The 24,304-nt window shown below is 37.4% G+C and overlaps 2 protein-coding genes across 3 annotated transcripts in view; one reads left to right on the forward strand and one right to left on the reverse strand.

Moving 5' to 3' along the window:
• Positions 1 to 24,304, forward strand: part of Npf (neuropeptide F) — a 93,513-nt gene that overhangs the window by 11,887 nt on the left and 57,322 nt on the right. For both annotated transcript variants that reach the window (XM_083084027.1, XM_083084028.1), the window contains exon 3: positions 243 to 387. The gene's annotated coding sequence lies outside the window, so the exon portion shown is untranslated. The remainder of the gene's footprint in view (positions 1 to 242; positions 388 to 24,304) is intronic.
• On the reverse strand, positions 1,234 to 22,852 carry Flz (transmembrane serine protease filzig). The gene is made up of 8 exons (XM_083084023.1): positions 22,309 to 22,852; positions 15,213 to 15,300; positions 8,166 to 10,579; positions 7,116 to 7,569; positions 6,268 to 6,457; positions 4,859 to 5,124; positions 4,427 to 4,581; positions 1,234 to 2,935 (listed from the first exon to the last, which is right to left on the reverse strand). The coding sequence occupies exons 1-8, from the start codon at positions 22,318 to 22,320 to the stop codon at positions 2,774 to 2,776; spliced, it is 3,741 nt and encodes a 1,246-aa protein (XP_082940149.1). The 5' UTR covers positions 22,321 to 22,852; the 3' UTR covers positions 1,234 to 2,773.

Genomic DNA, 24,304 nt, shown 5'->3' on the forward strand with positions numbered 1-24,304 from the left:
ATATTAAATAATGTTTCAACAATAATTCCTTGGAAAATTTATTGTTTTAAATTTTACATGCAAAGAATCAATTTGTTTCTTCTTGATTCAGTTTTATTAATTTTTATTAATCATCTTTTACCAGGATTTATTTCATATATTATCCTGCCTCGCGAAACCTTTGAGCTTTCAACTTTAATATTGTTTTGCAACTGATAATCAACCTTGAGGTCTAATTACGACATTATTCTTCTCTTTTCCAGAAAAGGGCATTGAGCGGACATTTTCGCGGAGGAGGAAAACGAGTCGCTGGACGCGCGCGCGGAGACTCTAGACTTGCAGCGCAAATTGCATTTACCGTCCGTCCACGATGCAACCACCTGTGTGACGAAATGCCAGAGTACACAGGTGAATACGCGAAGCATACATGCATCCACAGGTCGCGTCATACGTGTGTATGCACGCGCCATTAAATCGCCACGCTTATTTCCGCTCCAACATTTCGCGGCGTGCTGCTTCGGAAACGTTACCTCGGCCTTGCGTGTCGCACGCGCGAACTTCCGAGAAACTTTGTCCATTGTGACGGAACAAGCATTATATTACAACGCAATAGGTCTGGAATGATCCCTATTACTTTTTATGAGAAATTTGTTTTCCCTCGGGATTAGTTTCGACACGCCACTTAATGGCTTGTCTGACTTAAACCGATCTTTTTCTACTGGAAATACAGCGTTGTAGTCGTTCATCACGTAGATAGGCACTTATGTACATTTTTGCCTAAAATAATAATCCAACCGATTCGATTTTATTTTTCATCTATGGAATTTTTTATTTTCATATATTAAATAATGTTTCAACAATAATTCCTTTAAAAATTTGTTGTTTTAAATTTTACATGCAAAGAATCATCAATTTGTTTCTTTTTGATTCAGTTTTATTAATTTTTATTAATCTTACTCAATTGATATATTTAAATTATATCTTTTGATATATTTATATTATATCTTTTGAATGCAACGATATACAATCAGTAAATGCATTTTTATTTTCTACAAGTAATGCGCATGATTTCATAATTTTTTATCTCGCAAAATTTACTCTAAGGAATATTAATAGCAGTTGTAATGCAATATTGATAAACAGTGTAAGAATTTTCTTTTATTCTGGATAAAATATTCAAGTAGATATTTTATAAACATATTTAACAGAATTTTTCCATACAAAAATTTTAACAAGCTAGATATGATATTTCGTTTCATTTCATAACGTTATATTATATAATCCTCCCAGTTATCATATAGGATTAAAATAATGCATAAAATTATCAAAATCGCTGACGAATCGCTGTTTTAATTCTGACACAATTTTCGATTTTTGCCGTATTAAACGAACATATAACATGTATGTGCTATAGTTTGAAGTTTTTAATCGATACTGTATAACTTTTCAAACTATAAGCGATAAAAAAAAGTTATGGACACACCGGAAGTGACGTTATCACCAGAAGTGACGTTATTAGCACGATGACGTTATTCATATATAATGAGATGAGAATATTAAAAGTTCTATCGATTTAGAAAATATTTGCCGCTATTTTTAATGGTAGAATCACCTTTCTCCAAGAGGATTACGATGTGCGATATATACATGCACCGTGATATCAAAATATCCTCGACCACGTCTTTTATATACGGGGTGTTGGTAATGAATGAAACAGTCACACGTGTTGTTATCGTATAAAAATGTATTTAATAAATAACATCTAACAATGAAATAAATAAGGCATGGAGCTCGTCTTTAAGTACTTTTGTACTTATGTATCGCGGAGTCGGCCGATGCGAATATTTACGGAACAAATAATACACCCCTCCGACAGAGATATAAAATACGAGGAGAAATATAGTTCAAAATTTAAATTTTTTAAATTTTAAATAAATTAATTTAAAATTTGCACGCGTGATGATGAGATTTTTTTATCGATATCAATTTGTTTTAGCATAAAGTCGATTTTTTCTTCATAAAAGTGCGTTCAAGATTGAACAATAAATAATTCGAAATTCTCGTCGACAATATTAAAAATTCTTTTAACGAGTTAAATATTCTCGTTGGGAAAAAGTCACCTTTGAATTATTAACGAAAGAAGCTACGATATATAGAGGATTGACGCGAGTGATGAATTATTTGCATTCGTTTCTTCGATCGTAGAAAGAATATCAAATAAATGCACAAAGTTGTCATTCTGAGAGTAATAACATTAATAAAGGATTGCCGATGGATATTCTGAATCTGCTTTAAAGCCGGCTCTGCGAATACTCTGTGTGTACAGGCACATAAGGACGAGTTTAAACATTGATACGCATAAATGCAACATCGGACGTTGGTCATGCGCCGAGAAACAATGTCTCGCCGCGAACAGTTTTGCACAGAATGCTATTTCGAAATTTAAATAACTCGAGAGTCGCCTCTCTCTCTCTCTTTTTTCTCTCTCTTTTATGCTGCTTACACAATGAATCTTGTTCGATGCTTATATAAGTATTTCCGCGCGCTAGTGGAAAATATAGAATAAATGCGTAGGAGAGATATCTCTCTCGTTATTATCCAGATATCGAGATAGCACTCCGATATTTCAGGTCCGGTCACTTCCGCGGGTGTATTACTTAATTGAGCTTCGTACGCTCTATCCCCCCGAAGGGAAATAAATTAAGCTTCCTTTGTACATTTATACACAGAATGGCATCGGGTGCCGCTCACACACGTAATCACACGAGGACGTGATGATAATCAACGATAATCCTCAGACTCCGGTAATGCTGTGTAGCCAAGGTTTGAAGTAGGTCGTCCTCATGTACACACCCGGTAGATACGGAGACGCACATTTTATACCGTGAGAAACGGTTCCAACCAGAAAAAATCTGCCGTCCGGTCGTTCCATCACTAGCGGGCCACCGCTGTCACCCTGAACAAGATCATTAACCGTTATCCAGATTGTTTGTTTTGGCATTAATGTTACAGGATGAAAGATAACACAGGTCTACAAAAAATGGGGTCATGATTGTTGTTGGGCAGCTGGGGGTCATTTCCGAAGTAATTTTCTGCGTAGAATCCGAATCCGAGGTCAGAATTGGCCCATCACGTCAGGATTTTGAGATATTTGAGGTTATATACTCGAAAAATGGCTTTTTGGGCTACTTTTGAGGTTATGTACAGGACGCACAAAATTTTTTAGCTCTTTTCTTCTAATTGCATCATTTAATACTACTCTTTCCTTTCAAAATGAGCTGTCGAATGGTTATCTACGATTTTTCCTTGCAAAGTTACGGCCATTTTAAGATGGCATGATGAATTCCAAACCCTGCGCCGTTATAGCCCAACAACTTCATGAGCATTTACATTAAACCTGTAAACTTTGAACTATAAACCCGAAAACCTGGACTGAAAACTGTATATATGAGTTTGAGGTCGATCTGAAATCAGATTCCAGATCAGCGACCCCAAAAATCCATGTTTTCAGTTCTCAGTTCAAATTTGAACGAAATTAAAATTTTTTTCCACCATATTGGATCCGCCATCTTGAATTTTCAAAATCTGATTTCAGATTCTCCATCAAACCCATATATACAGTTTTCAGTCCAGGTTTTCGGGTTTATAGTTCAAAGTTTACAGGTTTAATGTGAATGCTCATGAGGTTGTTGGGCTATAACGGCGCAGGGTTTGGAATTCATCATGTCATCTTAAAATGGCCGTAACTTTGCAAGGAAAAATCGTAGATGACCATTCGACAGCTCATTTTGAAGGGAAAGAGTAGTACTAAATGATGCAATTAGAAGAAAAGAGCTAAAAAATTTTGTGCGTCCTGTACATAACCTCAAAAGTAGCCCAAAAGCCATTTTTCGAGTATATAACCTCAAATATCTCAAAATCCTGACGTGATGGGCCAATTCTGACCTCGGATTCGGATTGTACGCAGAAAATTACTTCGGAAATAACCCCCAGCTGCCCAACAACAAAACCTTGTAGACCTGTGTAATTATTTATCATAATATCGGTATCAATTTGAAGAAACGAGAATCGTTAATCGTCAAAACTTTAAAGAATCCATTTCAAAAAAATAAAAAATCTAAAATAAAATAATAATAATAGATAAAAAATTTAAAATTTGAAATGAGAATATTAGAATTTCCATAATCGATAGAGTAAACATATGTTACTTGGGATAAAAAAGATAATGCTGAAAATTGAAACGTGTTTCACATTTTTCTCTACGGAACGAAAAATAATATTTACATAATCAAATAAATGGTTATAAGTGAAAAACACTCACATGCAATCGACAAAGTAATCATGTTATTTGTCGCGAGATGAAAGAGATACCGCTAATGGCAGAAACGGTGTTAATAAAGTTAATAAATTACGATGAGAAGCGAGATAAATCCCGCTGCAAGATTACCTCGCAGGAGTCCTTCTGACCGTTCGCGTATCCGGCGCAAAGAAAGCTGTCCAAAATCAATTTCGAGTGCCCGCCTGTTTGAAACATCTCCTGGCAGACCGCGTTTTCCATTATGGGCACCTGGACTTCTTGTAGCACCGACGGCACGCCACCATCTGTCGAACGTAACCGATACCGTTAGTAGGGTCTTGGCGGTGAATCGAGATGCGAGAAAGGGGGGAAAGTCGTAGCGGAATCGCGAGCAGAATTCGGACGCGTAGGAGGCCACGCGAGAGTCATCGTGAAAGTTGTTTTACTCCGCTCTCGTCACGGTAACCTGTTCCATTTTGTACTTTCTAGTCTTGCGGCAAATTTGCCGCGTGACTCGCACGCACACGCACCTTATTGTTCGCGATTTGTAAATCGGGCGCGAGCCAGAGTCGACGTACTCACTGTATTTAAGTCGGCCCCAGCCCGTGACCGTCGCCATTCGTCCGGTAAAGTCGATGCCGTCCTCGGGCATGCAAATCGGCACGATGTGCTCGTCGAATTGCACCGGTGACTCCAGCTCGAGAAGTGCCAGATCATTCTCGAATGTCGCCGGATCGTAACCACGATTCACGATGACGCGGCGAACGTTCTTCGTTACGCTGCGTTTCGACTCCAACTCGCCCGAAATGTCAAACTCGCCGAACACCGCGACCAGGGAAGCCAGGAAGCTGCACAATACAAGATATAATATAATACATATTTGAATATTCTTCATTTCAAAGAGAGAAGAGAAAGAGAGAGAGAGAAACATTAGCTTATTTATGCAAAATTATTATGTGAAACTATTTTAATCTAATACTATTTTTGTTATAAATCTAGAACGCTTTAATCGGTTTATAGAAATCCGTATAAAGAAAAATAATATACAGGGTGTCCCAGACTTAACGAATCAGCCGTTAATAGCAGATTCCTGAGATCATTTGGAGACGAAAATTCTAATACCAAAATGTTGAGGGAGGCTTCATAAAAATGTTCAAACCACTGACTACTGTCGCATCGAAGACATAATCGCGCTCACTACAGAATTCCATTTTTTATTTTATATTGATCCCTTTATCGATATCGATATTATCGCGCTGTATGTGGGCCCCTTGATGCGCTATGTCCCTGAGCACAGGAGAACGTAACGCGCCGATTGGTAATCTTTAATCTTTTGTAGCGCCGAAACTACATCTTCCTCAACATTTTGGTATTAAGATTTTCGTTTCCAAATGATCTTAGGAATCTACCATTAACGGCTGTTTCGTTAAGTCTGGGACACTCTGTATACAATATACAGGGTGTTTCATAAGTGGTGGGCAAAATTTCAGGAATGGATTCCTTATGCTTAGAGAAGAAAAAAAAGTTAATCAACATAGGTCCGGAAATGATTAGTTTTTGAGTTATTAAGATTTTGGACGTGTTCGTGTATACATGAAAAAAATATGGAATTGTAAACAAGAATAAGAATAATACACCGCGCTAACGTAAACATAGGCCGCCGAACTTGAAAAACATTGTTGATGCCTGTAAAAGGACTTCTAAGACGAGAAATGAGACAAAATTTTGTGTTACAAAAATCTTAATAACTCAAAAACTAATCATTTCCGGACCTATGTTGATTAACTTTTTTTTCTTTTCTAAGCATGAGGAATCCATTCCTGAAATTTTGCCCACTACTTATAAAACACCCTATATAATAAAAGATGAAAATATTATAATTTTATAGAGGATTATATAATGCGACATATTTTTTTATAAATAAATACGAATGAATTATGTATTTTTATGCCTTGTTTCCCCAATTTTCGGTCAAGTCTTGCACGACTTACCCTGGTTGGCAATGAGCTGCTGTGATCACATATTTGTCGGTGATAAGTACACCTCCGCATTTGTTTTTCGTGAACAGACCGAGCCAAGTCGCTTCGCGAACCAACACCTGCCATGGCCATTCCCCAAATTGCGCGCCCTTTCCGCCGACTATTTTTCCCGCTCTTGAGACCAAAGGCCTCAAGCCACATCCTGTCAATACGACAAATCGTACATATACCGTTACATATACCGATTGTAATATTACGATCAGTGCCGTGCCTAGGTAGTTTAGCGCCCGGGGCGAGCTAGTCCTTTAGCGCCCTTTGAATAAAAGTGACGTCAAAAAATAAGTGCGCATTTGTTCGGGTTTATGAAGGAAATAAAAGAATATAAGTTTATAATAATTTATATAATTTTAAAGTACAAAGCTGAACAGTAATAATCACAACGACAATCATGATTGCAGACATGAACGAGCAACAATGTAAGTTACATTTCTTCAGAGGCGCATATATTAGCGACGTCGTTTCAAGTGCACCGCGCTCGGATATTATAGCGATAACAACGCATCGCACACATACAAAATATTTTTTATATTATCACAATATTGTAATGCATATTAGCTTTCAAAATTTCATCTGCACTTGCGCCCCTTCAAAATTTGCGCCCTGGGCAAGGGCCCCGCTCGCCCCTGTCTTGGCACGGCACTGATTACGATCGTGGTAATAGCGTGATAATAACAAAATTTTGCACATTTTTACAAAAAATTCAAAACGCAGAATTGTAAGATTTAATAAAAAGAAATGATAGTGATTCTGATTTTTTGATTGTGGAAGTTTTGGAACTCGTTGACTGTTTGCTCACTTACGAGTCCGAAATTCGGGCTGGTTCGCTTCCACGTCATTGCTCTCAGATGTACTCAACAAGGCCACACTCTGTTCTTCCGGCGGAATCGTTTCCGTGCTGCTGGTTGATACAGTCGTGGGTTTCCTGGTCGGTTTCGGGCGCTTCGTTGTTGCCTGAGGTCTCTTGGTCGTAACGTTCTGCGACGTAGCAGGTTTGGGCCTCGAGGTGGTAGCTTTGGTGGGACGTGTTGGTTTTTCGGACGACGGTTTCTGGGTGATACGAGTAGGCCTCTTCGTGGTCGCCGATGGCCTCTTTGTCGGCCCCGTCGTCGCCGATAACGACGACGGTTTGGTCGTGGGCTTTCGCGTCGGTCTCCTTGTCGTAATGCTTGTATTAGTCGGTTTTCTTGTTATGTTAGAAGGTGTTACCGGGGCTGCTGTAGTGCCATTTCCATTGTAAACCACGTCTTTCAAGCTCTAAAAAAACAATTGGGAAAAATATTTCACAAAAACTCGGATATCTTTCTTTCTCTTTTTACATATGTATGTATGTATGTATTTTTAAAAATGAAATATGCATTTATATTTTTTTTGTATCGTTGCTTTTCATGTTATTCATCTAAAATATTATACGATATTTTGTATCAGATTTTTATTACATAACTGTTCGCGTAAATGCTTGTTGAAAAAATATAAATACAAAATAAAGTTTAATATTTAAAGAGTAGGAATTTATAAACAGAGAAGTAACGAATTACATAATTAAATAAACGTAATATTAAATATTAACAATATTTAATTACATTTAATTATATAATTAAATTAAATAGCAAATAAATGAAAAATTCAAAATAACAAATAAATTCTTAATGCTCCAATTTCTATAAATGTATAACTTGTATATAAATGAGATTTTCATATAAATTATATTTATCAAATGAGAGAGAGAAAGAGAGAGAGAAAGAAAATCAGCGTTAAAAGCTAGGCTGTCGTTCGTAAAACCCGAAGCAATCTAAAACTTCGTCAAACAGCGAGTAAAGCTCTCAGGTAAATAAGTTATCTCTCATCGTTACCTGGAAGTTACCCTGCAGCGACTCGACAAGCTTGTTGACGAAAGCGTCCACTTTATCCGTCAGTACAGCGTCTTCGAGGAACGTGGGTGTCGGGATATCGTTTTCGCTGATCAGCTCGATGTCCGGATACCCGGTGTTGTTGTAGATCTCGACGATCGTCGGTTTCTCCTGCTGCGAGATCGGCACGGAAATGTTGAGATTCGGGTTCCGCACCGGTGGGAAGTTGATGAGATCGTCGGGCGCCGCGGTCTCGTCGTCACAAGGTACAGTCATCGTGGTACCCTTGATGTATCCATCTTCATTCGTGGTATCCTTGAATATCAGGGTACTGACCGGCGTTAGATTCTCGGCCGACCAGCTCAAGCTGGGCGTCGACGGTTTCAGACTGAACGTCGGCTTGCCCGACCACGAAGACACGGTGGTCCAGATCACAGGCTTCTTCGTACTTGGCCGCTGCTTCGTGCTCTCTGTCTTCGTAACGATCGCCTCGGTGCTCGTTACGTCGACCATCGGCGTCGCGCTGGTGCCGTCCTTCAGATTGACGCTGATGTAGCTGGTAGATACTACGTTGTTTGCAGCGTTGGAGATGATGGTGTTAATGTTATGGGTTACAGTGGTGGATACACCGGGCTTCTTAGTATTGACTAATGTAGGCTTCAAAGGCGTGGTTTTAATCGGAGTTAAAATCGGTTTGATGGTTGCACCCGAGGGTTTCCTCGTAACAGGTTTCTCGGTGATTTTCGTGGTAAATTCCGTACCGAGTGGGCCGAGAACTATCACTGTTGGCGCCGGAGGATTCGTCGTAGGTCGGCTGCCGGCGAAGGTGCTGCTGGAAGAGCCAGAATAGGTAGTTTGCGTGGATGGACGCGAAACGTACGGGCTACTGGAGGTCGAATACTGTGACGTATAAGTCGTTTCCGTGGGAATGAGCTCGTAGTTGTAGTACGTCGAGGAAAGTTTGGAGGGTTGGAGGGAGCTAGGTTTGTAGTAAGTATACGCGAATGTCGAGGGCGCGAGTGTGGTAGACCGATAGTTCGAAGAACTGATTTTCACATGAGAGGGCTTCGAAGTCTCGTCGATGCTCACCCAGCCCTGAATCGGCGAGGAATTTGCAACCGGAACGGTCACCGATAGCTCCGATTTCGGAGTAGTATCGTTCAGAATGGAGATTATATGATTGATGGCGAGCTCCTCATTATCGAGAACATCGTCCTTCTTCTTGTTGCCCGATGGCAGGTCATATGTAATCGTCGGTACTTTAACTAGCTCTTCTTTTATGCTTGAAGCTGTCATTGGTGTAGTAGTTTCGAGCTTCATTGGACTCGTTGCTTCTTTCGTAGATATCTTCTTCTCGATTGTGTTCACCTTCTCGAATGAGCTTTCCATAGTCAGTTGAGTACTTAATATGTCGCTCGTAAGTTTCTGCGTGTTGGCATACATCTGAGTCACCATAGGTGTCTTCGGCATTACGGATATTGTTGATTTCGGAGCCTGCGACGTAGAAGTCGACTCCACCGTGGAAGAAGCGGACTGCTCTGGAAACTTGATCCAGATACCCGATGTACTTCCACTCTGCGTGATCCTCTCATCGATCGACGTTTCGGTGGACGGTTGGAAGATCTCGTCCGGATTGTTCGTTTCCTCGAGTATCGTGCCATTCTCATTCAACAATATAGTCTCCGGATAGCTGTGATTGTTTTTACTCAGTCCCTGAGAGAACAGCGCCGGAAGCTGATCGACCGGATCCGCTATTTGCAGAATCTGATTCGGACTCAGCAACGTGGCGATAGGATTCACCGCCGGCAGGTCCTGGTGATCCTGAATATCGTTATTGGAGTCCGAATGTGTCAACAGTCCCGGTAGTCTCAAGTCATCAATGATGTTTTGCTGACCCAGAAGAGTCGGGAACTTCTCAGCCAAGTGACTGACGTCCGCTTGCTCGACTAACTGCGTCTTTTCAGCGTTGTTCACCGTACCAGGCAACGGTGGCGTTGACAAAAAGTCCTGATTCGAACTGGAGATTTTCGTGTATATGGTCTGTGGATAATTTGAGGCACTGATCGGTCTGTCGTCGATCTTTGTAGACTCGTCGCTTGGCGGAATAGACATGCCGATCGGCGTGCCGTCTGGATTCAATAAAATGGGTATGTCGGGTACATGATCGAGCTGATGCAGGTGAAGAAGCTCCTCGGTGCCAGACGGCTCGCCATTGTCGCTCGTCGAGCTCTTGGGCGGCAATTGGCAGCACGCACCGAAGAGGAAGCCGTCCATGCAGGCGCCGACGACCTCGCCGTTGCGCCGCGTGCATTCGTAATTGAACATGCATATCGTCGGTCCGCTTGACTTGGTACGTGATGGCAATGACGGACGGCACGCCTTTGGCATTATCGTATAGCCGCCAAACAGCTTTCTGCCTGGAAAATAATCCGAGTGAAAAATCAGTTTCAAAACAGGCAACTTCCTCCTCTATTACCACATTTTAATATTTTTGTGTATGTTATTTTAATTATATTATATGTTTATCTCGAGGTATTAAAGAAAGGAAAAAGTCAAACATAATTTAATTGAGACAAAATTCTCTTCTCTCGTACCGATAAAATGGAGATGCGAGAAGTATAAAATGATTTTGATCTCTAAAGCTTGAGAAAGAATTATGAAAGTTGACTCAACGTCAAATGTAGAGAAAGATTCGATGATTTGATAAAAATTCAATTATTTATTTCCACGTATGCAGTTTCAGAGAATTTTTACGATTTCTTAAGAGGCTATAAAAAAGAATAATTTATATAAAATGAATCATTATCATTCCACGAGCACATCGCGTCGCATGACACGAAGAAGATACTCCCGAAGATCGCTCCGTTTGGTATTTGGGTTGTGGAAGAGCATCGCATTTACGTTCGAAACGCTGCCCCAATTTCAGCTTATCCTCGAAGAGAAATCGAAGGCCATCATATCGAAGATTTATATCGAGTGCGATTTGTATCTGTAGCGGAAAGAAATTAAATAACCATTTTCGCGTCAGCCAAAAGATACACGGACGCGTTGTTCATCCTGAGCGAGGTAGGAACTGCATAAGCGAATTTCGTGTCGACACTCGCTGACTTGTTTGAGAAAAGAAGAAGGAAAGATTGTTTCTTCAAGAAATTGTCTCTCTAGCTTATTTCCTTTGTAACGTCGCTGATAATGTCTTTCGTACAGTCATTCGTAAAGAAGAAAATATGATCATCAACGATATCAAGTTAACACGATAAAAAGAACATCGAGATACACCGCCCGCTTCTCACGTCCGTATGTTGTGCTTGTACGCGGTTATCTCTTCCGGTTACGCTTAGCTGACCAAAGCATAGACGAGCAAGCATGTAGGCTTTGCTACACGTGCATTCTACACATCGATATATAATGACCTACTCCGAGATGCTCGTCTGGATCTTCACGGCCGGCGTTCCAGATTTTTCCTATGCACGGGCTCTCGCGTCTCACCATCCACACATCGTATTTATCATCATCAGTATACCGCGTTCCCTCGTCGTTTCTAAATACCACATATCTAAGGAACGTAAAATCCATCGTAAAGTCGTTTGAGAGATGTCCCAACTTTTCCTTTAGTCTCCTAAATATCTTCTAGGCAACTATCTCTACACTTCAACTAACACATAAGAAAAAATATAATATAAATATTTATATAAAATAAATATAAATATTATATAATTATATAAATAAATATATAAAATAAATATAAATATTATATAATTATATAAATAAATATATAAAATAAATATAAATATTATATAATTATATAAATAAATATATAAAATAAATATAAATATTATATAATTATATAAATAAATATAATAATTATATAAAATAAATATAAATATTTATATAAAATAAATATAAATATTTATATAAAATAAATATAAATATTTATATAAAATAAATATAAATATTATATAATTATATAAAATAATTATATAAATAAATATAATAATTATATAAAATAAATATAAATATTTATATAAAATATAATATAAATATTTATAAATAAAATAAATATTATTATGCAATAATTAAAAAATAGTAAATTTAATATATATGAAATTATAATTTTATAACACATATGCAAAATAATAAAATATTAAGACAAAATATGTGACGAGATGTAATAACAATATGTGACGAGATACAATTATGTATATAATGGACAAGTTTGCATTCTGATTAGGAACTTGAAGGATTGGACTCTCATCGTCTTTGCTCGTCGTGGTTTTAAGATGCAAAGATATATTCTTGCGCGAAAGAACTTTGCTCATTTTTCACAGCGTTTGCCGCGCAACCACAGGCTATTCAACTTTCTTTTTTATGCGACGGGGAAAAAAGTGAGCAATTTGCAATTTAGATTAACCGCGAGATTCTGCACAATGTCGCGAAATATGGGTTGGCTACGTGATTCGCTTATGGAAGCGCGATTATATGTCCATTGTGGAGCACGTAAGACGCGCCACTTAGCGAATGGTGTGCGCAATCTTTATGAAAGCGTATAAAATGCGTGGTGCTGGACTAATCATTGCGAGCGCGTGACGTAACGGCGAATATATCATAAACGTTCGTTGTCGATTTCATGTATAATAGAATCCCGTTTAAAACGGGAACCGCTGCATTAAAAATGCACAACCCCCAAAAGCTTCGCAGGGAGAGATTCGTGAATTATTAATTTCAATCGAAAGCATCGCGTTGCCTTCTCAAGATTCTGACTGCTTCGTAGATGTAGATTTATTCGAATTATGTAGATTAGATCTCGCACCTTTTTCTTTCCCTCTCTCTCTCTCTCTTTGAAGAGAAGAAAAGGTACTAATATAACAGTTTATTGATTAATAATGGGATCGCACGGGAAAATGGACTCTTTATAGAAAGCATTAAAATAGCATTAAAATCGCGATAAAAATGACGTGCAATTTCTTATTAAATATTAACCGGTCTCCCATTTATTCTAGTAGAGTCGAGTAAAATATACATAGGGAACAACTGGTAATAATAATTAACCCCCTGCGGTGTCAGACTTTCTGCTTCCGTAAGCATTTCCCACGATACGCATATTTCTACGCTGGCAGAGTACAGGAGATGCGCTTTGAAATAGATAAGGTGAAAGCAGCGAGAGAGAATAATACGAGTATTTTTTCAAAAGTTGCTACGTTCCTTATCCTGCATTTTATGTCAGATCAGATATTTCAAATCTCCATGAAATAAAGTTTTGATTGTACAGATTGAAGAAAATGTTCAACTTCGATGTGGATCTCATAAATTCCATATAACAAATGTACAACGAGAAATGTGATACATGATAAATTATTAAAACTGTAAATGTCACACACCGCGATATCATGTGCATTCATGCAAATTCTCTTGACACAAATCAACGTGTGAAAGTGGAGAAAGGTGAATTTCTGATATATAGGGCGAAGCTGTCATACATACGCTAATGTGCATTTAAATGCGATTGCACATTTAGCATGCACCGACTGTGAGAATAATTTCGAGAATATCGAGTCGAAAGAACGTTCTTCCTCATGACGTTGAAAATTCAATGTGTTTCAACAGAGACGACATTTTCTAATTCGCCGTCAATTTATTATATGTATAGAGTGTTTTAAAATTATTATTTCTCACAGTTATAAGTTCTACGATAGATTTGAGATAAATTTTTTCTCTGCAAAAGTTTTATGTGAATTTATAATTTATCGCGAGTTTTTTCACAATTTTATTCGATATTAAATATTTTAAATAAATATAACCCAATATTTTTTAAAATAAATAAAACTTTAGTTACAATTAGTTTTTTCATGTTATATCAAATAAAATCAAATTCATTTTCTCATTAAAATTTCGCTTTTAAATTAATAAATAGAAACAGAGTTTTATTATTTAAATTTAATTGCGAAGTTTAATTTACTATTTGTTTATTGTGTTAAATATGTACCTCGATTTCCGTCATTCAAATAATTGCCGGCTATTCAAATTTATTCTCTGTAAACGTATCAACGATATATTTATACCGAAAAAATATCACTTCAATTTTGAGAGACCTATAAATTTAAAACGATTGTCCGTTGTTTTCAAGCACGTATCTTAAAATTTTCTTGCTTCTTATTGATACAAATAGACCCGCGGGAGTGTCACCTCGCGCGACTTTCGCAAGAGGAGGTGCGAAACCTTAAGTAGAATTCGGTGTCAATATTTATCGTGTCAGAAACTCGTAAAAAACGCAAAGACTCGTTAAATCATGAAACATGGACGACGCGCGTTGCTTTTCTCCGGCGACCCTTGACCTTCCTCTCGCGCTCGCCGGAAGGAACCGAAAGCAGCATGCGAGAGACATCGATATTCGCGCAACTCGGCAGAAAATCGAATTTCACCTCGTCCGTACGTTTATAACGCGCGACCGGAATAAAATGGCGAAAAGCTTCCTTCTGTACGACATCTCTTTGTGGTTCATTTTCTTCAAAGAAGAACGGAAAGTAGAATTTGGTGTCAGTAATGACTGCTGACTTTAACGTATCATTTTGCGGCACGAACCGCGCGCACTGGCATGCATATTAACGAGAATATATATTAGCAAGAACAATAAAAGTAGAAATTCAAGTTTGTTTTATTTATATGTTTCTCATGTATTTACTCTTTTCTCTCTAAAATATTCTAAAAGACAGATGAATCTATTGACAACAGAATACAAATATATTTAAAAAATAAAAAATAAAAAAATATATAAAAAAGAAAAAAAAGAAAAAATATAAAAAATAAAAAAAAAGATATAAAATGTATGAATTATATATTTTATTTTCATACATTATATATAAAAAAATGTGTATAAACTTCTGTTCCATATAATATATTTTCTTTAAATAAGCAATTTTTTAGAGTAATAAAATGTTACAAAATATTCGCTTGATAAAAAATTAGAAAATATTATTAAATGTTTTACGATAATATTATTAAATGTTTTAAAAATAAATGTATAATATAGGTAATACCAATTTTTCTTATAATTACCTTCATTTTGCGGCGTCCAAGAGTGAGAAAATACGCATGTCAAAGTAAGAAAGATGAATAACAGACGAACAGTTTTCCCAGCAGCCATCTGTAATGAAAAAAATTAATATAATCGTTAATATAAAAAAATATTTCTGTCTTAAATGACTTATATTGATTATATCAAAAAATATTAACTATACAGAGAATTAAGAAAATTCTTTTCAAACTTAAAGATAGCTCTGCTTTAAGTCAACGTTAATTTATTTATAAAGGCGGCTCTTGGCACCAGTTCAACGACGATCTTAAAGTACCCTTTAGTTTTAAACCCGACTTTGAGACATAAAAGGTGACGTAAAAGATGTATGTATGTTTATATTATGTATGTATATATTTACAAGAAAGAAATGGAAATAAATTGCAATTTTCGTGATATAAATTTTCTTAGAAAAATATTACGCATTAAATAAAACGACTAAATAAAAATAACTTAATATTGTTTCAACCGGAATTTTATTTTTCATTCTCATAATAATTTAAACATATTATAATTTAAAATATTATATATAGAATACATATGCACACATATGATATAAGATATATATTTTATCATTTGCATTTCTCTTTTCTTTTGCGTTGAGTGTGAATTTATAAAGACAACTTTTTCATTGAATTGAATAGAACTCGTATCTTTTTAGGTTCAATTCCAGTATACGGTAATCGTTCAGCAACTGTAACTTCCTAGATCTCATTACCAGATCGACGTAGATATTTGTCCTTTGTAACGGTACAGAAATATCAGCTACTCGTATATGCCAGAAAAACTAGAAGTTGCAATATAATGAGTTTCTACTCCACAGGTTTTTTTAATCAATCTTTTGTTACGAAGTAATAATTAGCTAAATTCCGTCACAATGTCTCTCTATATGTACATTAAATAATATTTATCATTCAACTCAAGAAGATCGTATATACTTATTTCTAAAAATTAAAAAATTGAATATGATAAATATAAATCACTCATATGTAAAAAATATTCATTATAGATTATTTATAAAATATTGCATATAATATTTTAAATATAATATTATAAATATTTATTATTATATTAGCAATAAAGCAATACCAAGTGGAATTGTATAACAAAATTACATTAAACATAATAAATTGATTTAACAAAGTACAATTAAAGATAAATATAATATGATTTGTGAACAATAATTTTTTATTACACCACAATATATTGTTTCGTTATACTTGGTTCATGCACTTTGTCATTTTAATTATTGATCCACAGAGACGAATACAACGGCTGATAATTTAATGGTAACAATGGACGAATATATACAACGAATTAACCAATATTTCACAAATATGGATCGATCTCGTATAAAAACGTGTGCAACGTGTGCACGTAGGTGTCGCTTACACACGAAGAAAAAACCTCCGACAATAAATGCAAGCGCGAGAATAACTCTATTAATAATTTTTGCAAAAAAGAAAAAACGAAAGGTCAAAACAGGTTTCCCGAGCGTGCCATTATAATTTATAAAAATACAGATCCGTAGTTAATTTAACCTAGAAATAATAAGGGATTAAAAGAAAAAGAAGGAAGCGCAGAAGTAAACAAGATGAAGGCAAAGCAATATCGTCGAGCACTGCGGAAGGAAGGCTAAACCCCTCGCTCCCTCCTAGATCTACCTTCGAAAAATCCCTTGAAAATTCCACGAAACACTGTTGCGCGCACCTTTCACACGCGAATCGTGCAAAATAAGGAGGAACATTGCCCTGGACCTATGCACATATCTCTTCTACCTCGGAGGAAGGTTCACGCTCACACGCGCCTCGCTCGCGGTGGACAACAAGCTGGCTGTGCATGCGTGTATCCCGCGGAATCCCGTTACAGTCAGTCACACGGGCCTGTACGATAGTCGTGAAGGCGAGGAACGGGGACGAGATATCGGTGGAACCTGAAGGTAAACGTCGCGCCGGGATATCTTCGGCGGGGAGGCCTTGATGAGAACGAGACGAGGAGAATGGAGAACGAAGTGAAGAGACGAGAATGAACGGTGGTCGCTCTTTAACGCACAGGTTCACCAAGGCACTGGTAACCCAGTTTACCAATTCGCCGCCGTTCTGCTCCATTCTTTCTGCAGTCTCGTTAACTCGTTAAAACTTACTGTATTAATGTAGTATAGGGACTGTCGTCATTTATCTAAATGTCTGATGGGTTTTAAAATTCCAAGATTCTGTTTCCCCAAAGTTGGTTCTTTGGTTTCGTCAATTTTATTTATTGTAAAACCGTAAAAATAATAATTTTGGACCGCAAAGACATAGACTCGAGTACGATATTAAAGTTTACTTTTATTAAGATCGGTTGCACATGCGGGAATAAGTTGTAATTGAGTGATGGTACAGATTAAAGAGCGACGATTTGATTGTCGAACGATCGCTTTTGGAAGCTATGTGTGTGTGATAATGATTTTGCATATAAATGGCCCGTTCGTGCCGCTCTGATTTTTAATGCGATCCGTTAAAATGTTAACTGTTGTTCCATTCTCTCTCGCTTGTTAACCTAAAACTACGAAGCGTTCGGTAAATTTATATAATGTAATGTAGCGTAATTATGTTAATCTTATTAAACATAGCGATATTATGTTAATTAAACTAAATGTACCGGAATTATATTACACATTCGCATTTTAAATATTATGTCGCTTGACATTTAAAATGTATGTTTCGAGGCAAATTAATCAAATTAATAATTTCATTCGATGGCGATGATTTCACGATAAATTAGAAGAGTAGAAGCAGAAATTCTAGAGATAAAGAGACCGATAAATATATATTTTAATTTACTTTCTTATGCTATAAATTTACAAAGGACGATCATAAATTACACATAAACAATGTTCCTACAACTATTAATATAATTCATAATCATGAATCACTTTGTGTAAGTACGAGCATTAAAACGCGCACCGCTTCATTATATACAGTTACCTTGATTCAGGGTTGGAATCACGATAACGCTGTTGTGTCGCGTAATAGTCTCGCACATTATACGGATTACGTCGTGAGAATGTGTGTTACATCGACGTGTTGCGCTGTCAGAGATGCAATCCTTTCGTTCGCCCTAAGCACGGCCGTGAAGTCACTTTCGTTGCAAGTGTTCCGTTTTTCCGGTTACCATCGTCGTTTGTATCGATCGGTGCAAAAATTCTATTTATTTATTCTATTTATTTTTTACACCACCTCTCGCTCTCGTTTTTTCTTTACATCGTAAAATAATGTTGTACGTAGCTTTTTGTCCGTCTAAAATTGTCGCTTCGCGTTTTCATTTCTATTATTGATCGCCAAGTGCGAAACCCACGTTAAGGTTCTTGCGCGAACGTTACTTTCCAGACTATCTGCCGCGATGATCAAACTTGGCAAACTCGAGTGTACGTCTCTCGATGTGCTTTACCGTCGACAAAGAAGAAGCTGCATATGATGGAATTCTCTCTCTCTTTTCCTCTCGGCGAGCTGGAAAAATGTCCGCGAGAAAAACGCGGCGAGATCCCACGCTTGCCTCGAGGATCTTCGCCAGAAGGGATCCTCCAACCTCGACCCGAGCGAGGTCAAAGAATCGAAGATTCTTCCGCGTTCATTGGCCGTTCGTCAATGCCGGGTGTATTGGTATGCGTGCATTATATGTACACATCTATTGGACCCCGGAGAAAGCTCAGTTCGACGTGCCTTGATTATTGGATCTGGGTGACCCAATTGCTTCGCACTCGACAGTAGCTTCCTCGTCCTCGACAATCTGTCGCGGATCCTCGCGAAGATCCTCTACAATTGACGCTGGCGATCGATCATATGAGCATATATGTGATTGATGACATCAAAATGTATATTGAAATGTCAATTTCAAGTCTTACTAAAATCTCATCAAAAGATTCAAAGTCAGAATCTAACAATCACATGCACACACGCTATATACATATATATATATCTTAATTTTAGCTCTTTTGATAATTGAAATTTCTTTCTATAGATATTTGTACGTGATCTAAGAAGAAATATTCGCACGATTTTTTTCCCCTCAACCTCGTTTCCGCGATTCACTTCTCGCGGATAAGCGCGATTCGAATTAATCCAACAGGTCGGAACATCTTTGGCCTCTATTTTCTCTTCGCGTGAACGTCGATTATCGAGTCAACGGTGATTAGCGAAATAATCCGAGAAAGTAGGAGATCCGTGTTGTTCGAACGGAACTTCCGCGATTTTTCGCGCGAAATTAGACTTAGGATGAGAATGCGATTGCAGACGATTTCTGCTTTCGCTCGTTCACTTTAGATATTTTGAGCGCGATCATTCGTGCAAAACTGATCGTTTCCTCCTGTGTTAGATTTAATGCCAAAGACGAAACATCGAAAGTGACATTTATACGTGAAGGTTTTCAGTATCGATAGCACGAAAATAATAATTAATTATTAATAATTAATTTTTATTTACTATTATTAATACTATTATTATTATTAATATTATTATTAATAATAATAATAGTATTATTAATAATTAATTATTATTTACTATTATTAATACTATTATTATTATTAATATTATTATATATATATATATATATAATATTATTATTTATTTATGATTCTATTGCAAAAATATTCCGATGCGAAAATTCTATTTTTAATAAAACTTTCTGTAAGCGAGGCTCGTTGGTTAAATATAGATATTTCTAACTGTTAAAAAAAAAAGTGGCAAAAACAATTTCAACCGTTGAAATTTATTTAAAATCTATTTATATATAACCCCACATATTTTTGTGATATTTCTAACAATAAGATATAATTTATTAAATATATTTTGAAGAGTATTTTTTAATTTAATAGAGTCAATTTTAAAATCAAGAGAGAGATAAAGAGGAAAAGTTTTCAAATACAAAAGAAAATATGTAGGTGTAATTCGCTGTTGCATTCTCGTAATATTTTACCTTTCCCGGTGTAAAATTCCTATCAAAGAGAGAGAGAGAATTTCTGTCAGCGTTGAGATTAATTTTAAAAAGCGCCACGTGTTGCGCGTGTGAATGTTCTCCCATTAGTTGAGCCGATAAAAAGCGTCACGTAAAAGCGTTAAATGCACAAATGAGCCTACATGATTGGAAAGAGCGACAACGAAGCGTCGACAACCGTTACGACTCGCCGCCACATACCTGACTTAGGTGCACATCAGACGTGTGCGTGAAGGATGTGTGCGTTGGGAGCTGTTAGGGGTCAACGCGAGAGATCTTTCGCCTGTGGAGTTTTCTCGCCAGACAGTAGCGGAATTACACGTCTAAAAGTGAAAATATCTCACATATCGACTCGCTATTTCCGTAAAACTCCTCCTCGATCTCTCGATCTCTCGATATTTTTAGAGATTTCTAAAAATATCCATATGTATAATAACAAAAGAGAAAGAAAGAGAATATAATAAGAGAGGATGATAGATCTTGAAAAGTAGAATCTAGTCCGAAAGAAAAAAAAAATAGCAACGCACACGCAAGCACGTATCCTTCGCTTTCCTATCAGCTTGATAATTTCTTTTCTATCATAAACATAACTGTATTTAAGATTCGCCAGTTACGGCAGTGCGTGACGGTTGCTGCGTGCACGTTAATTCGCGCGATGCCGATTTCTCGTGGCTCAAGGTGTACTACGGCTTCACGGTCGTCGCGTCTCGTCTGCCGGCGAACCAGGGCAGGTCCGTGCAACGAGTCAGGTCGACGATACCTGTTTACTTGCGTCATCGATTTCATCTGCCTGCCGGAGATTTGCCTGTGACTTTCGGCGTCTAGCTCGTCGCGTCGTGTCACGCACGTTTAACGATGCGTGGACGAGAAATACGTGGGGATGAAAGATACGGCGCGAGCCGAGGACGAGAGGAAGAGATAAGTTGAAGTGCCGCGGTGCAACGGAGCATGTTATCGATGCAATCGGTCTTCCACGTGCGTCGAAATGCTCTGTTTTAAAACGTCGGCTGTCCCCACGATCGCGATTGCCGTCGTCCGCGTGATTATGCCGATTTCCGATCACGTCTTGATTCTGATAGACGGTCCCCGATCCTCGAACGCGCGCGCTTTCCGTTGCCGATCTTGAATCTCGCCGTTGACCTCGTGTTGCACTTTCTCCCACGAGATTAGAATGTATCTGGCGAGCCGATGATACGAATAGGGAATCATGTTTTTTCATATGAGCAATTTTGTTATTATTTATCGCATTTAAATTCTAGATAGATATGGATTAATTAAGAAATATTTGTTTAAGAATTTTCTTCAAATTATAAAATTGTATAAAATATCGGTTTTTTAAATAATTGTCTTTATCTTCAATGAACCTAATTCTAATAAATATCTTATTTATATTTTCAAATAATATAACTCAGTTTTTATATACATTAAACTGAGCAGAATTAAACATCATTAAAAGATTTCTGTCATATTCCATTTCCATCAGAAGTTTATTTTCTGCAAAATACCTACGCTAATGATACGTAAATGATGCAATCAAGAATTCCGTTGTAATTAGATATAGAAGACTTCAGAAAAATATCTCTAGGAAATAAATTGTATAATTGTATAATTAATTTAAAATTCAGAATTAAAGCATGACATGTATATAAATGTCAAATTATTTCAACGAGAAATCTCATATTTTTCAACATTTATATTTTAATTGCAAGTAATAAGCGCGATTTAATTTCTAAATTTTTTAAAGCCTAAAAGCCATTTTTATATTTTTTAATATAAATATTTTTTAATATAAATATTTTTAATATAAATATTTTAATATAAAAATTTTTCAATATAAATATTCTCTGGAAAACTTTTTCTATTTAAATTCTTTATTCCTGTCTGATTACTTATATATGATGCTCAGAATAAATTATTCATTTTTATAATTCACATATTAAGTGGAAAAGTGTGCGTTAAAAGTTTCCGGGTCAGAAATGCAATATATCATGAAGACGGAGAGCAACTCGAGCGATTCCCTGCGTGTCGGCACATGAGGGAAATTACGTCACGCCCATTCCACCAGTCGCATCATCGATCAAACAACCCCTTAAGGGCCGAGCCACTTACCGTGCAGCGCATTAACCTTTAGGTGCAACGTCGAGAGGGCCCGTTAAGCGCGTCTCATAACGTCGTTTTAATTCCGGCAGACGTCAGGTCCGCTCCTCTAGTCTGCTTCCTTCCGCGAGAGAGGAAACGCGACCTTGTCCTTGTCGTGTCAGCCAGTTAGATCGTCTCTTCCTCGAGGCTTTCCTCTTCGAGATCACTGATCCTCGTCCGCACTTCTTCACTGAACTTGCCCTCGTCTCGTCGCCGGTCAACTCGTTGGTCGATGCGTCGAATCATACGCTACGCTCGCAGATGATCGAATTTAACGAACCGATACCGATCTCGCGATTATCGAGTTTCCCTTATCGCGCGCGCGTTATTACACTATCGTCGACCGTCAGTCATATCGACGATACCAGGACTTGATTGTCGCGTGGCTCGTCGCCGAAACCGATCGTCCAACCTGGAGATCTCTTCTCTGGTGACTCTTACGCGCTCGCACCAATCTATACCGCACGATCGTCCATCCGGCCAACCAACGGGATGGTATCTGTCTGGTCGTCGTACCACGGCATGTGCTGCTGGAGTCGCATGGCTAAGTCATAAGCGGCGCCTTCGAGGATCGGTGGTGGTGGCCGGTCCGATGGTGGAGGTCGTTTATGGTGGAGGCAATACTGCGTTCGACGGAAGCCCGGTTAAAGAGAGGAAGGGGCAACCGCTTCGTGGTGGACAGGGGCCGTCGAGGGGACAGGTGAAACGGGCCGAAGGGGATCGAGGGGGGAACCTCATCGGGGAGAAAGGGAGGGAATCAGGAGAAACCAAAGTGGGTCAGTAGCCGGGTCACGTGGAGAAGAACGGGGCCCAACGTGCAGGACGGCGACACACTGTCCTACTCATCCAGTGGTCGCTCTTGGCCGCTCCAGGTTCTGTCTATCCATTCAGGAAACGCCTCGTGATACCTATCGTGAAAATGAGATGCGATCTATCTCTCTTTGTCGGTATCCATCTCGAGGAAAGAAAGAGCCTTCGATGGAATCGCTCGAATATAAATGCAACGAAAGCCAGCTATAGTCAGCTGATAAAATCATGATAAGATTGCATAGATTATCTGCCTTTGGCATCCTATGTTGCGTTAATAATTGCTTATTAAATTGGTTATTGGAAATTCGCGTTTAATAACAAAAACACAGAAAATTGAAATCATCGAGCGATCCAAATTGACATCAAGTCGCTTCTGTTTTATAAAGAAACATTTTATATCAAGTATCGCTCAAAGAATTGATTATAGATTCCATCTGCGCGTGAAATGTTATTCTTCATTGAATGAGTTTGCTTCGTAGAAGCGATTAAATAAATTTTATGTCTGGAATTCTTTCAAAAAATACATTTCTGGCGCACGTTATAGAAAAATTCTTGTTATGATATTTGTTCTGATCTGAATTAATATTGAATTAATGATTATCGAGATATCGATTGTATTAGATTTTCCGCGTCTCCTCTCATTTTTTTTTTTTTTTAAATCAAATTTATAGAACGACAACATTTTTGCAAAAACATTTGATATTATTAAATAATTAAAGAGTATTATATAATTATATAATATAATTAAATAAATATAAGAGTATTATATAATATATATAATATAATATATATAATATATTATACAGGGTGGGGCATTTATAGTGACACAAGCAATTTTTTTGAAAACGAAGCGAGATATAAAAAAATGTTTCAGACAAAAGTTCTATGACTTGAAGGGGGACATAAGAGGGTGCCATTAGTTTGACCTTGAAGAGTCACCTGAAGATCACGTGAAGGTCACCTCCAACTTTTTAAATGAGACACCCTATATACTTTTGCATATTCTTGTAGCTTCTCTCGAGAGTTTTCCAAAACACTATAATAAAGTATTTCTTCATTTAGTACTTTTCGAGATATGAGGCTTGAAATAATTTCTTAATTTTATATAAACCATAAAATGTCTAGTAAAATATTCATTTTTCGATTATCTTACCTT

Source organism: Camponotus vicinus, unplaced genomic scaffold (genome assembly GCF_025532165.1).
Source record: "Camponotus vicinus isolate PSW18456_S1 unplaced genomic scaffold, iyCamVici1.0 SCAF_12, whole genome shotgun sequence".
NCBI lineage: Eukaryota > Metazoa > Arthropoda > Insecta > Hymenoptera > Formicidae > Camponotus > Camponotus vicinus.

Coding starts and splice junctions, on each gene's coding strand:
- Flz (XM_083084023.1), bottom strand. Junction 10,580..15,212: donor TTGGACGCCGCAAAATGAAG/GTAATTATAAGA, acceptor ATTATTTTCCAG/GCAGAAAGCTGTTTGGCGGC. Junction 7,570..8,165: donor CGCTGCAGGGTAACTTCCAG/GTAACGATGAGA, acceptor TTGTTTTTTTAG/AGCTTGAAAGACGTGGTTTA.